Raw genomic sequence first — 15,761 nt, forward strand, 5'->3', positions numbered from 1 at the left:
TATCTATTTTCCCAATAGAGTCAGGTTCAATGTCGATGATTACACAAGGATTATGTAGGTACTTTAATGCAATTTTCAATACGATTTGGAAGTTATACCACTACAATTATAGTTAAACACTAACAGACCAAAACGTAGAATTTTCTTCTACTATAATTAAACGAAGCTTCCTCGTTGGACGCTTCTTTGCGTGTCCCAACTTTTATTCCGAGACTGACAGTGGTAAAATCCAACCTAGAAATCCTATTCACAACATATAATGCATACGAGGATTACAAAACTTCAAGATCTAACTGGATATTTTCCTGTAATTGTACCATGAAATGTACATTTATTAAAAAGATTATCATAGATAATATACCTCTGATTCTCTCGATTGGCTCTCTTTATTGGTCAACATATATGGATGAATAATGTTCGCAATAAAAATTTTGATACTTTACCACGACATTTCTAAATTCTGGATAAAGGGTTCCCGTATCGAAATGCAATCTTTGATCGACCATAGCACGTTTTCTCGAATCCTTCGGATAAAGCGAGTCGGATTTTCCGTACTCATGTACCAAGTATCCTGATATCGCGTGACTACAAAAGAAATGCGGAAAAAATAGGATATACGTATACACACACACACACACACACACACACACATATATATATATATATATAAACAATAAAGAGAATGAGAGAAGAAAAAAGGAGAAAGGAAGAAAGAGAAATTAATCAGTGTTCAAGTTATCTCTTCCGGGAAGCAGTATATCCGGTAGGCGGTGTCAAGTCATATACATACATTGTCAAATTGTATTGGGAAGCAGTAATGTCCACTCACGAGATCACGATACTCGTATTGTTATTTCGAATAGCTACGATACGCGAGTATGTACTAAAAAAGTTTTGCTTCGTCGGTGTTAGAAATAAACTAAAGAAGTGCGTCGTATATATTGGTGATAAAAAAATATTAAAGATATGAATTCATTTTTTATCCTCTATCAAATTATATTAGATACTTAATTTCAATGATGTAATTAAAAAATTCTTATTTATCGCTCTTCTTAAAATAATGTTCAAAGGATTTCGAGTGTATTTCTATCGGTCGTACGAAGTTATATATTACGAGATTGATACCAAGATGGCGATCATTTTATCGTTTTTTTTTTATCCTACCTATCCCATACATAGTAATCCTTGTCTTGCAATAATGGTACCGTTCCTTGTGGATTCATCTGAAAGATCGTTCGTCAAGTTATTAAAGCTATTAACGATATCTAATAATCATTGATGACCATACTCAAGACCGTTCGAAAAATCCTCAAATTCTCATTAAAACTTGCCTTTAAATATGCCGCTGTTCGTTGCTCGCCTGAAATTAAATTTACTTCTTTCTTATATAATGGAAGACCGATTATATAAGCCGTCATTAAGACCGATCTAACAGGTGGAGATAATTCGGTCATGTACAACGTCGGAACAGATTTGTTAACGAACGTTTTAAGACTCATAGTAATAGGAAGGTTTAAAAACGCAATTTATCTGACATACATCTTAGAATACCGTCGATTCGTCTGAACTTGTTCAAAGATCATCTAACCTGACGATATATTCTATATGTATAGATTCGATGGATCGATGAAACTGTCCGTTCTCACTAAACAAAGTTCCCAACTTTAAAGTAACATGACAACTTTTATTCAATTATCGATTATTTTCAACAAAGAATTTAAAAACTCGTTAAAAAGGTCTAACGAACGTGGTCGCTTAAAGCTTATTTTCGTTAAACTTAAAAAATAGAAAAATATAATTTAATTAACATACAATTCAAATAATAATTGATTAAAAATAATAGAAAATATTTTTCAATCGATTGAATAAATCGATTAAAGAAGTTTCCAAAGAATCACGCGTTCATGAGTTTCTGTTGGAATATTTCATTAACTTGCTTGCTTCCTGGTACATTATATTTTTCATAGCCCGGCAATTGTTCCTCGCATCGTTTCAGCCAAGCTTGAATATTCGGATACTTGTCCCATTGCACGATAACCTGCAAATATTTTCGATAAATTTATATCATTAAAATTCAATGGATTCAGCAATGGTCTAATAAAAACTTACGGTCAATGAGGAGACCGTGCTGACGTTGCAAATATCGGCAATCGTGTAAGAATCCCCGACCAACCATTGTTTACCTTCCAAAAGTTTTTCGAAAAATCCCAAGGCTTCTTCGAGTTCTTCCATTAGTAATTTTGAAATTGTTTTCTCTGATCCCAATTTTATGGATTTCTGCGATAATCAAAAATAATCCTCGGATTAAGATTTCGATTTTCTACGATAACGGAAAATCGAATCATTCTTCTAACGAAAAATACACTTACAAAAATTCTTTTAAGAACATGGAAAAGGACCGAGGCATCGAAGATAAGACGTTGCCATAACGTTGCTCTCAGCTGAAGGTCTTTAGGATAAAGAGAATCATCAGCAGCATATTTCTCAACTAAGTAAACAGCGATAACGTGACTACAAAATTAAAATATTTCTTATTTATTCTCTACATATGAGTGTATATATATATATATATATATCTTTTTTGATAATAAAAATCACTCACCTATCCCACAATATAAAATCATTATCTTGAATAGTTGGAATAGTATGCTGGGGATTCAACTAAAAGATAAAATTATATAAGAATAATAAAAAATTAATCTTGATACTCTTTTAAAAAGCGATAATTACAAAATGACGAAATAAAAAAAGAGTTACAATAATGCTTTTCGACGATAACACAATTTTTCTAGCAGATTATTATTTATCGCACATTAAATTTGTTAATTTCAAGATAATTTGTAGAAATTTTTTTGTTTTTCCCATAAAATGATAACCTTTCAAAATTGAAATTCATTCTTATTAATGATTTATTAAAATGTGTATCTACACGAATGCAAATAAAATATTTCTATAAATCAATATATATACATTCAAATTGTATGTTATTATAATACAAGCTTACTTTAACAAAATCCTCTTTTTGTTGATCATAATTGAATAAATTGATTTCGTGGATGTCAAAATCAATGCCAATGGCTTCTCCTACCATAAGTACGGCACGACAAGGTGGACTAATTAGTTGCGAGTACAAAGTGATCTTTGACATGTTTTTTGTGCTATAAATAAATATAATATATCATTTAAATAATAAAATAAGACACTTAAATAAATTCTTATAAAATATCATTTTTCTTATCAGTAAAAAATTTTAATAAATAACTATTAATTAATATTTAATAAATTTATAAAATACTGTTAAAAGAATCGAATTAGTAGGAAATTTGATTTAAAAAAACATGAAATGCAAATTGAAAGTAAATGCAAATTGATTACTTACGCTGTTATCTATGATAATGTAATCATATCGACTCGATAAAGCATAAAACTTTTTTGAAATTTCAAACGTTTTTAAGAGATATCGTATGTCTCAATGATTCGTTCAAAATAATAATTATTATTAAAGAAATAATTATAACGAAAATTATATTAAAGTAGATTATATTTCAATATAATTTTATATCGTTCGAATCAAACGAATTATTTGGCCTTGAATTACATATGAATATTTTCGTTATTATTATGAAAAACAAAATACATATAATATTGTAATATTTAAAAATTTTCTCTATTATAAGATTATTTAAAGGAAATTCCTTCTATCCCTTCGTTTATAAAAATATAAACGAACAGATATCTTCTCTTAATTAATGAAAAGTGTTTCACTATTGTTTTTGAAGTATGATTTTTTTTAACATTTAACGAAAGAAGATTTGCATTATGAATAGTACAAAAACGTACCTATTTCCCAATATACGTTTGAATAGAATTTTAATATAAATCCTTAGCACGTTTGTTTGCTTACTTTCTTTTTAGACCTTACATACGATCGTATGTCCGAATAGCGAGGTCGATATATGTATTTCTAATGAAAGACCTTACCAACTAAATTATAAATTATAAAAAGTCGTAGTAACATACGAGAAGTACAAATAAAAAATGTAAAATATAAAAAAAAAAAAATGTGACAAAAAAAAAAGATATGTGTTATTTGGTAAAAAGAGGTAGCATTAATATTACTCACACGACTCGATGAATCGAATAGATGAAAAAAGAATGATGATGATTAAGAAGAAGAAGAAGAAGAAGATATTTTGCTCAAACTACAAGACGGCCAGTTTGTTACTGATAGCTTGACCCAACCGTATGAACAGTTTTATCATTGAGTATAGTTATAAAGCCGGTTATACTTCTTGTTTCCTATATACGTTCACCGACACTACTTCATCAGCCTATAGGAATTGATCGAGAAGGACATATCATTCAGGGCCGTAATTAGCCGGTTCTCGAACTTTTCTCTCTCTCTCTCTCTCTCTCTCTCTCTCTCTCTCTCTCTCTCTCTCTCTCTCTCTCTCGTTTTTACTTATAATTAGTTTTTTCTCTATTTCAATATAAACAAAACAAGAGTAACAAATTTCGCTCCATATCAATTTTTTTCCATTTATATCTTGATCATACGTCGACGTGTGTATATTTATAAAAATATATAAATTTCTTCCCCCATAGCATTTTATGCATACAAAGAAAGAGGAAAAAATAGAATATAGAAAAAGTGTATTTCTATAAATGAATATCGGTATCCAAGGTTCGGTTAATAATTACATTCGTTTCGTTCCAAACAAGAGAAATCATTTATACACGCGCGCGTGTGTATATATATATATATATATATGTGTGTGTGTGTTATGTGTGATAGATGAGGGTATATAATATACCCTAAGATATACATCATAAAAAAAATATTCAGTTTCGCGGTCTGAGGTTTTCTATTTTTGAAAGATAATCTACAGTGTCAAGGGCAGAGTTTTTTTTATCATCAATTGATACTATTAATTTGTTTGTTGTTTATATATACAAGCTTCTACAAACTCTCAACAAATATTTTTTATTATTAAATAACGGTAATATAAAAAATCGAGTAATACTGATTAACTAACTTTCAAATTAGCTAATCAACATTTATTTATATTTTTATATGATAGTACATTCGATATTATGAAAGTGCTGATATTTCATCGTTCGAAATTGTTCGATATGAATTCATTTCACATGTATTACAACACATCTAAAAAAAAGAAAGCATAATTATCATATTGTTTTTTTTTTTTGGAATTATCGCAAAAAGTCGCTGATCAAATTTACACCATACGATTAAAACGACTTCGCTCATTTTTCCTTTTTCTCGTAAATACTTTCTATATTCTGCATCATTTATTGCAATTTCTTTTTTAATTATAAACCATCGTCTTTTCTCGCCTTTTCTCTTCCGATTAGTTCGTACGTCTTCTAGCACAAATTCGAATCGAATTAAAAGACTTGAAACGTTGAACTTCTATCTGAACGCGTCAGTAATTATCCATTCTTCTATGTTTTTTAACTTACGTATATTATTCTCGAAGAAAAGAATAATTGAAAAATAAAGTAATAATATTTAAATGAACATCGTAACATCAGAGACGTATCAACGTCGTGATAAAGAGAAAACAAAACAATAAAAACAGAAAAATAAGAAGAAAGAAAACGAAGAGCCATAGCTCATTTCGATGAAACGTTTTACGAAATCCTATGACCTCGACGAGAACATCTAACATGATTTCCAATTTGAAAGTTAATTATCGTTACGCGAAGTCGAACAATGAATTTGCTTTGAAAATATATCGTTCGAAGGCTACCCAAAGCTATACGATACCCACTACCCTTTGCTATACCATGCCTCCTGGATAAGCGCATACACCTGTTGCATCGTTCTAGATACAGTACTGGATTACATGGTCCTTAATCGTACATAATGTCATGGGCGTTGTCTCTTCGTAGCTCGACGATGACTCGCTAAAGCAGAATCGACAAACTCAACGTGATGTTATTTTTTGTTCTGTTGCATAATATTTAACAAATAGAATTTACACTTTTCTATTTATAGTTATACGACTTTACACACACACACACACACGCGCGTATACGCACAAATACTTATATGTATGTATATTATTTTACATGACACGCATCGGTACAATATGCACTAGTGACACATGTCGCATACATTTAATCTTGATAATCCGAACCGACAAATAATGTATTTCTAATGCTTATCAGATATGTATATATATGTATGCATATATCTATGCATATTATCTATGGATATTTACAGATATTATACTACCTAATAACACCATTCTATATTTAAATCGTATATATTTACGTATAGAGTTGTAAGTTTGTAAAAAAAATGTACAAATTTTCATCAAATTTCGTCAAATCTGTTTAATTCTTTTATCTTGCTCTCGAGAATCTCTTGTTTACAAAATAGAATCACTTGTGATAATCTATCGCGCGTACATAAGTACAATTGGATGGAGAGAGGAGGAACGATGGAAAAAGAAGAGATAGAAATAAGAGAGTTGAAAAATAAAATGGAAGGAAAACAAAAAAAGAGAAGAAAATTTTGACGATCTGTGTACGGTATACACGTTGTTTTAACTCTTTCTATTTCTTCGCTCTTCTCTTTTTTCATTCTCTTTCTTTTCTTTTCTTTTCTTTTTTTTTTTTTTTTCTTTTGTTCTTCTTTTCCAACCACACTCCGCGTCCACAGATACCGACTCGGATGTGCAACTAAATTAAAGCGAAGCATTTACTTCAGAAAAACTCGTGTATACTTGAAATACTCAACGATTCTTTCTTGTCTATTTTGTGGAATTGTGTGAATTGACGCACGTAGCGTGTTTACATCGAAGATCGACCAAATAAATATGTATTACTCGCTGAGAAAAAAGTGTAATGTAATACAGAAAATGAAAAAAAAAAAGTGAAAGAAAAAAACAAAAAATTCGATAAAAGAAGAGTATACTTTTTGAAGCGATGATCTATTTACTTTGATAAGAAGAATATTGCACTTGGTTATCTTAATAATAATAAATCGAGTAAATATATATAGCTAATTATTAAGTTTTACCACCATTCGATTGATACATAGATCAAAAAGAAAAGATTGACTGCAACAGCAATATGATCGGCGTATGAATAATTTTTATGCCAATCCCAATGATTCTATACTATTAATCTAGAGATATACGAAAACATTTTTTCATCTTTGCAATGCACAAAATTTGAAAAGTATATAAGATAGCAAAATAAAAACTATCAGATTAATTAAGATTGATTGATTCGATTGAAATGATAATTTGTATTTACGTTCTTAAAAATTGATACATAAGAATCTGTAATTGTTAATTAAATTCATTAATTATCAAATTAAACAATCTAATTATACAATGATATCTTATACAGATGTTCGTATAATTTCTTTTGTAAGAATGAATTTATAAATATTATATTGTTTTTCTTTCAAAGAAATAAGACCAATGTATTTTTCATTTCATTTGTTTATATATCTTAGCTGTAATTAAAATATAAAATGCAAGGACTGAAAAAGCCATGCAACAGAAAACATCTTCTCGGATGCTGCCTAGAAAAGATACAAGTAGAATAAAGTCAGTCAGCCATTTTGGTAGAAGCAATTAGAGCCACTATCTAGATCGCAATTACGGGTATACATTTTATACGAGTTCCTCATAATGCTTTTTTATGCCACGACAAATCTCGTAAATAAGAGTATATGTATATATACATTGAATATGAGAAGGTTAAATAGTGAGACAAAAAATAGTCACTCTATGTTTCTGAGTTTTTGGAATTTAAATATGCTTAGGTTAATTTAAATAGTATATAGCAATAATATTCTTATGGCACTTTATAATATAATGTAATACATTTCATTACGATAATGAGACGGAATTTCGTTCATTTAAAATACTTATAAAAACATCAACGATACGTACCAAATAAATTGTTCATTTTTGTAATTGTATCCTATGATAATTATTATTACGATCGTATATCAGTTTAACGATGTTCTCAAATTAATGAAAGGATAGAATAGTATTACATAATTATATCGGATCCGTAATTGATATTTATTTCTATCTTCAAAATGTTAATATTCCATTGATATTATAAATAATTTCTGTGATCGGTAACTCGTTTGATTGCTACTGATTATATCGCCATCTCTCGGTCCCTCGATGAGTTAATACTTTCATACGTCACCTAGCGATAACCCTATGAACTAAAACATACGATTGATTAATCCAAATATAAAATATAAAAATGAAATTTTTTAAAATATATAATGATAACATAAATTCTGCAATATTTCTCCGTATGTTTAAAAATCTTAACTATCTATGTGATTATAAGAAAATATTTTTTATAAGATTCATTTCTTTTAATTCATTGAATTAAAAATATACTAAAAAAATATATTTTTAGATGATCATTATAAAAGAATTATGATGAAATATAAAGGCAAAAAAAAAATATTATTGAATATAGACAAAAATTTAAATAAATTATATACTCTTATAATTTCGATATCTGACTACAAAGATAACGTGTATAGAATCGATAGATTTTATTCGCAGAACTCGTAATTCAAACATATCACTAAAACATATCATAAAACATTGGAAATATTAAAATATTTTACTTTAGCTAGTATATACAGTAAAGTATCGCCTATAAGAAGGATAACCGCGTGTTCTTAGTCGTTCACTCTTTAGTCGCTCGTCAACCATCTATTCGACGACTTGTATTCGGCGTGTTGATACCTATATCAAGATCGCGATTAAACGAATGTAGTATAAAAATCATTTCATTTTGTTATGACAAATTCACAAAATTTCTATAGTACGCACAGTGTTTGTCAAAGCATACGCATCGTAAAAAGTTAGTTTCATAGAATCGAAAAAAGCATCAATAATAACTAAGAAACAATGGCCTGTCCTTTGTCGGGTACAATCACGTAAGTAAAATTATATAAATTAAAAATATCCAAAGTGGCCGAGGATGTTCCGAGGTTTTATAGAAAATTTAATTTTGAATAAAAAGTTTCCTACAAACATGGATAGAAAAATACTTCTCTAAAAACCTCTGAAATCATATAAATATACATTTTTTTAACAAAAAGTAACGAAACAAAAGTTGTACATTTCAAACTAATTATCTCACAACTTATGAAATATACTACGATCATTTTAATCTCATTTGAAAGATAAATTAATTCTCTATAATTTTTGTTGACTACGTTTTCAAAAATATATATTTTCTCTGATGTTTGTAAAAGTATATAAAATAACCGTAATTTTAGAGGTTTTTAAACGTTAACTTTTTAAAGAAGCATTTTTCAACTCATATTTGTTGTAAATTTTTTGTTTAGAATTAAATTTCCTATAAAATTTTTAAGTCTGCCCGGAACGTTTAAGATCATTCTATATAATATACGATTAATCTTAAACAACATCGTTTTGTATCATTTTTCTAAATAACATTTTTTTCTCGTTTTATTTTTCATTTATCCGCATAAGCATACTTTTATTTAAAATGATCTTTTTAGATCTACTATGTTCTTTAAAATAATCGATATAGTATTAGATCTTCCTACTCATATCACGTAGATAACAATGAAAAAAATGCTGAGGGGATAATAAAATCGTATTACATCTAGTTTCAAAATGTATAGATTCTAAATGTTAGAATTTCGTTTTATTTGTATGAAAAATATTAGACGATTAAAAGAAAAATATTTTATATTAATATTATAATTAATAATACAATTAATAGTTCTCTGACTACCATATATCTTGACTGACTTATTGAAATCGTATTGAATTTTTTTTTTGTTTTGTTTTTATTATTACCAAAGAAAAAAAAAAGTAAAATCGATTTATCGTTATTTCTCTTAGAGATGATCAGAGCCAAGAAGGAACTCAATTAACCAAAGGATCAGCCTTACTCTATGGAGAATATCTTCGTTTAGATAAAATCTTATCCGCGCAAAGGCTCCTTAGCGCTGAGTACAATGAAGAGGTACACGACGAGCATCTTTTTATCATTACTCATCAAGGTATTACGAAGATCTTCCTTTTGATAAGTAAAATTTATAATAAAAGAAAAAAGAATAAGAATCGTACAAAATTTCTTTTATTTTTATCGCAGCATATGAATTATGGTTCAAGCAGATTATCTACGAATTGGACTCAGTCAGATCACTCTTCAGTTCTGACTCAAACGTTTATATCACTACCAATAATACTTCGACGGTTCAAAATGATGTTCACATTTTGAACGAATCAAGAACTTTGGAAATTCTTAGACGACTTCATCGCATCGTTCTTATATTAAAAGTACGTTCCTAAAACTTGTTCATTCGTCAAAACAAAAAGAATAAGATCTTAAAGTGTTGAATTATAAAGATGAAAAAAAATGAACGACAGTAAGAATAGTGAAAAAAATTATTTCATTAACCACGATGATAACGTTCTGTTATTGCAAGGCTTCTAATCTAATTTCCTTTACGTAGAGTTAATCAAATGTCTCTGACAATTAATATCAATGGTGATTTCTCAATATTCGTCGAGCTCGAGTCTCTTCCGAGATTGAGAGCCATGACACGGGAGAAGAAGAAAATTGTACGCTCTCTGTAAAACTGGACGAAATGAAATCGATACATACTCGACTATCCAATCCGAACGACAATGACCAAATTTTTATTTTTTCCTTTTCTCTTCTGTTCTTTTCCTTTCACATTAAGGACAGTCTCTCACGTATAAACGATATTCTATGGGGGACCACTGAAATAATACACGCGCTCTGAGTAAACTAATACCCACAAATGATACGCGACACCTCATAGGAATAATCGTAGGCGTAAAAAACTTGAGTAATAATCTTATTACCGTTCATTACGTACCGCAAAACATGTATGCGGTTGTTTCCTATTTTCTATCGTCTTTCGATTCAACAATAAAAATACCATTCTTCATGGAATCGAATCCGTTGAAAAATCCATTGCTGAACATTTCTCTTTAAAGAAAATAAACTTGACTTTAATACGAGAGAACGAAAAGTTCTTGATAGTATGACTTATATAGAAGAAATCTATAAATAGGATGACACTAATTGATACATCTATGAACTTCCGTACGATTACAGGAAAAAGAAACGATTTGTCGCCTTTAAGGTACTTTACTGTCGTAGTAAATCCACGGTGACGAGTAAAATAACTGGCTGCACGAAGCAACCATATAAATGCGGATATAGTTGCGGTCCAATCGATAAGCAATGTTTATGTATATTTGAGAAAGAGTTTCTCCTTTAAAATTACCTTGTTATAATTATATGAACGAAGTACTAATGGTAAAATATAAAATACATACATTATGAAATATTTTCTTTCCTTTGTCCTTCGTAGCTTCTGGTGGATCAAGTGACGATCTTAGAGACTATGACACCGTTGGATTTCATGGCGTTCCGCGATTACCTCTGCCCAGCTTCCGGCTTTCAATCCCTGCAATTTAGATTACTAGAAAACAAACTTGGTATAAAACAAGAACACAGAGTAAGGTATAATCAAAGTTACATGAGAGTTTTTGGAAGAGATCCGAAAGCTATTGAGGAGATCAAACGTTCCGAGGAAGAACCCAGCCTCAGCTGCTTGGTCCAAAAGTGGTTGGCCAGGACACCGGGTCTCGAATCTTACGATTTTGACTTTTGGGGAAAGTACAAGAGAGCCGTTGAACAAATGCTCTTCGAACAAGAACAAACTGCACAGGTAAATGTTTATTTTAAAAATTTTTAATTGTAAGTTTGAAATATGATTTATCAAAGATAGGAAATGAACTTATTATCACAGGAACAATCAGAGGAGCAAATGAAGGTATATCTTACGAGCAATATTCAATCTCGTCAAGCCATTTTCGAAACAATCTTTAACGAATCTCTTCATAACGCGCTTGTCTCGAGAGGAGAACGAAGATTCTCGTATGCTGCCTTGCAAGGAGCTGTAATGATAACATTATATCGGGACGAACCAAGGTTCAGTCAACCCCATCAAATACTGACTGCATTGATGGACATTGATTCTCTGATTACTAAATGGAGGTGTAAGATAGTCTATATTATTGACCTTTAACTACATGACCCTTCTTTTCTAAACGAATGATTAATAACGCATTACAAAATCTTTTATATTTTTAGATAATCACGTAATCATGGTTCAGAGGATGATTGGTTCTCAACAACTTGGAACTGGTGGATCTTCCGGTTACCAATACTTGAAATCGACTTTGAGGTAACTAATCGATATAAGGATTTTTATATGTACTATATATACACGGGGTGTCCCAAAATTAAACAAATATTTTAGCTCGAATAAAGGAAGAGCCGACAACGACAATTGTCGGAAGTTCATAAAACCGACCGGCACAAATTACATACTTTCATTTTATTTCCTTTTATCATTCTATCGTTCGATCAATTTAATCAAATAATACTACGCTGCAACGCGCACAGGATTGATCGACTTAATCGTTAAATAACTCACAATGAATGAAAAATAATCGGAGAAATTATGAATTTTGTGATCCCCTGTATATATATTCTATATTCTATGTATAATGAACATTTGATAAAACTTATTAACATTGTACGTTTCAATTGATAGCGATAGATACAAAGTGTTCCTAGACTTGTTCAATTTGTCTACGTTCTTAATACCTAGACATTTAATACCACCATTAACGAAGCAAATGAAAACAAGACTTTCAATTTCTTGGAATGGTTGGAGTACCGATAACAATCAAAACAATGCTGAAAATAAAATAGAACGCTCGTAAACTTGTAATAATTTATGCGGTAATATTCAAGTTACCCGATTTTTAATCATTCCTCAATTATATATAAATAAGTAATATCTTTATTATAAATTAAAATAACTTGTAACATATAATAAACTTGTAAAATTTGTTTGGCCTTTTATTCATTTTAAATAAAATCTTTATCCTATCTTAAAATTTTAAGTAATTGCAATTGTTAAGAACAGCTTAGTTATTAATTTCTATTAATACAATAAGATGTGTGTGTGTGTGTATGTGTGTGTGTGTGTGTGTGTGTGTGTATGTGTGTGTGTATGTGTACATATATATCTGAACTTTAAAACCTCTCCCAACACTGATCAGAAATACTGATCAAATATATTACATATGATAAATATATTTCAATCTGTTCTTTATAATCAATCACAAATTAGTCAGGTACGTTAATGACTAATTTTTAACGATAAATGCCATATACGTAAATATATGGTGATCATAGATTAACGTCATCATTATATATTCCTTTATTTATAGATGATATCCAACGCTGAAACTTGATTGGCGATACCTGGTGATATCAAAAAAAAAAAATAATAAATCATATTTTTATAATAAACATTAATGATTTAAAGACAATCCGTATTTTTATCTCACCACAAAGATTGTTGCCAATAGCAATGTACAAGTAACCTCTATCACCAAAAGCTGGACCCCACGAATTTTTGATAATATAATAAGGTATTGTGCCGGATTTATCATAACCTACTATTTGTACAGCATGATTCAAACTGGTAAAAGCACCATCGCAATGATACTGTATTATACCACCTAAATAATTTTGCCAGGATAATGCATTCACCGCGGCAGCCACAGGACCGTGTGTGGCCAATGTTATCAGAAGCTCCTCTTCTGAATCTATAAAGCTAACGTCATCCATCAGATAGACATTATTATTCACTCTTAAACCTTGTATATGATTACGGACGTATAATCGAATGAAGGTAAGACTTCATAAACGTTATGATTAGACTCAGTATTACATAAACATGCTGATCAGTCAACTTATATAATAAAATCTTTTTCTAATACGATATATTACACTCTACATACATATATCAATTTTCTAAGATTGTATAATAATGTTAATCAATCTTCGCTGGAAATTCTTTAATCTTTGGATTTATTTCAAAGTATATTCCTTCGAATAGTTTATCGTACGATAACAAATAAAATAAAAATAATAAAAAAAATATATGGAAAATTCAAATACCTATCGCAGGTAAAGTCCATCACCTTGATACCTGTTTTCATTTTCGCGGTAGCTCTGAAATATATAAATATTAAATAACGATCGTATTATCAAAATTCTTTACGGGAATACAATTTAATCCTAAAATATACCCTTTTAGCTTGCACGTGTCAGTCATTCGTGTGAGCGGATAATTAGATTCCGGTAATATCGGCGATTTCGTTAATTTCAACCAAGCGAGCAAACTACAAATATCTCCACCTTCGCATCCGAGATTAGTATTCCTTGCACAATCAATCATCTACAAATGTTACGAATAAAATATTATATAAGATACATTTATATTCGAACGATACAAAGCATATTATATACTTAGTGGATCGATCACCGCAAGTGTCCGCAATATGCAAAACAATATATTATCATAATGGTAGGGGAAAGTATTATCAATTCTTAAAAGAGCTTAGTAACTTACCTCCTGTACACTTAGGAAATGTAGACTACCATTTTTTATGGCATACATCGATTCAACTACCTCGACAGTACTGAAGGCCCAACAAGCACCACAGGATCCTTGATTCTTTATAGGAGATATTATACCTTTCTCTCGCCAATCTACTTTCAGTGGTATACCTATAGTTCTTTTTTCCAAGTGATTTCTTTCTTTTCTCTTACGATGTTCGTTATGATAGCTCGCGTTCGCATGTTTTTTTCCTGATGGATAAATAAAAAAATTTTTGTTTACTTTTCATTGCAAAATACACAGAATTGATATGGTATAATCGTCGAAAAAAATCTTTATCTCAAATTTGTTCGAAATAAAAGATTTCATCGAGAATATTTATTATTTCGATCTAATCTCACCTCTTTCCGATAGATCAGAATAAAGGTTTGTCTGTAGAAATTCATCTTCCGACATGTCGGAAAATTCCGTGAGTCCGTAGAAAGCACTTTCCTGGGACGATCGAAAACCATTCATTTTCTCGATATGTCGTAAAGATCTCTGAAAAGTTAATATTCTTATTAATACGTTGAAAATCGAATTTTTATCGATGCAATTCGAAGGAGAAACAAAAAGCAATTAAAGATCCGTGATAAGCGTGTTCAAAATTGGTGAAAGGAAAGACGAGTAAGCGCGGGAAATTATAAGAATAAAATTCAAATAAACAAATCGCGGGAAAAATTGATCTATAGATAAAGAATTAACACAAGCGAGAAAAGGTGATAAAATGAAACTTATAAATCTTATCTATTACCTGAAATCGTTCGAATCTATCACTATACTCGGTTGGATTGTTTTTATACGATTTGTTATACCGTGCGACATAATTCTCGAACAACTTGATATCTTCGTTATTATTATCAGGGCCAATGCGAATAGGTATGGCCAAGAAACAAAGTGTCACTACTAATATCGTCACTGCAACTGTTCTCCATTCCATGTCGGAAACAAAACATAATACCTAGTCTCGTCATAAGAAACTTGAGATCAAGTGAATGAAATGAATCCTAATCACATGACTCAATACAAAGTATATGTTTTTACTTCGATAATATTTTTCAAGACCGTACAATTACTCATTATATTCATTGATAAACAATGAAAACAAAATGACTTAGTATATTACGTATATTGATAAAAATTGAAAATTTATCAGTAGTATTTTGTCAGCAGTATTACATTCGACTGACGTTGTTTTCTTCTA

General features: G+C 30.0%; 3 protein-coding genes across 5 annotated transcripts in view; 1 reads left to right on the forward strand and 2 right to left on the reverse strand.

Moving 5' to 3' along the window:
• Positions 1-4,264, reverse strand: part of LOC118441838 (uncharacterized) — a 5,864-nt gene extending 1,600 nt beyond the window's left edge. Inside the window, exons 1-9 of the mRNA XM_085657141.1 lie at positions 4,124-4,264; positions 3,005-3,158; positions 2,603-2,661; positions 2,370-2,511; positions 2,110-2,277; positions 1,898-2,038; positions 1,332-1,526; positions 1,165-1,223; positions 444-585 (exon numbers count right to left, since the gene is read on the reverse strand). Coding sequence (XP_085513267.1) covers positions 444-585; positions 1,165-1,223; positions 1,332-1,526; positions 1,898-2,038; positions 2,110-2,277; positions 2,370-2,511; positions 2,603-2,661; positions 3,005-3,148 — 1,050 coding nt within the window. The 5' untranslated portion in view covers positions 3,149-3,158; positions 4,124-4,264. The remainder of the gene's footprint in view (positions 1-443; positions 586-1,164; positions 1,224-1,331; positions 1,527-1,897; positions 2,039-2,109; positions 2,278-2,369; positions 2,512-2,602; positions 2,662-3,004; positions 3,159-4,123) is intronic.
• Positions 4,124-15,648, reverse strand: LOC118441979 (cathepsin O). Of its 2 annotated transcripts, XM_085656890.1 has the most exons (10): positions 15,312-15,648; positions 14,920-15,058; positions 14,531-14,769; positions 14,208-14,356; positions 14,077-14,130; positions 13,461-13,729; positions 11,370-13,374; positions 7,935-8,221; positions 5,808-7,561; positions 4,124-4,331 (listed from the first exon to the last, which is right to left on the reverse strand). In XM_085656890.1, the coding sequence occupies exons 1-7, from the start codon at positions 15,495-15,497 to the stop codon at positions 13,331-13,333; spliced, it is 1,080 nt and encodes a 359-aa protein (XP_085513016.1). In that variant the 5' UTR covers positions 15,498-15,648; the 3' UTR covers positions 4,124-4,331; positions 5,808-7,561; positions 7,935-8,221; positions 11,370-13,330. The 2 variants fall into 2 exon arrangements, with proteins under 2 accessions (XP_085513016.1, XP_035722997.2); XM_035867104.2 differs by lacking the exon at positions 5,808-7,561.
• vermilion (Tryptophan 2,3-dioxygenase vermilion) lies at positions 8,591-12,904 on the forward strand. 2 transcript variants are annotated; one of them, XM_085656889.1, is made up of 7 exons: positions 8,591-8,956; positions 9,897-10,057; positions 10,173-10,337; positions 11,405-11,764; positions 11,846-12,095; positions 12,190-12,283; positions 12,656-12,904. In XM_085656889.1, the coding sequence occupies exons 2-7, from the start codon at positions 10,013-10,015 to the stop codon at positions 12,825-12,827; spliced, it is 1,086 nt and encodes a 361-aa protein (XP_085513015.1). In that variant the 5' UTR covers positions 8,591-8,956; positions 9,897-10,012; the 3' UTR covers positions 12,828-12,904. The 2 variants fall into 2 exon arrangements, with proteins under 2 accessions (XP_085513015.1, XP_035722995.1); XM_035867102.2 differs by having other exon boundaries at positions 8,597-8,956; positions 10,150-10,337; positions 12,656-12,903.
• Positions 15,649-15,761: the final 113 nt, after the last annotated feature.

Source organism: Vespa mandarinia, chromosome 5 (assembly GCF_050613455.1).
Source record: "Vespa mandarinia isolate Hongniang chromosome 5, ASM5061345v1, whole genome shotgun sequence".
NCBI lineage: Eukaryota > Metazoa > Arthropoda > Insecta > Hymenoptera > Vespidae > Vespa > Vespa mandarinia.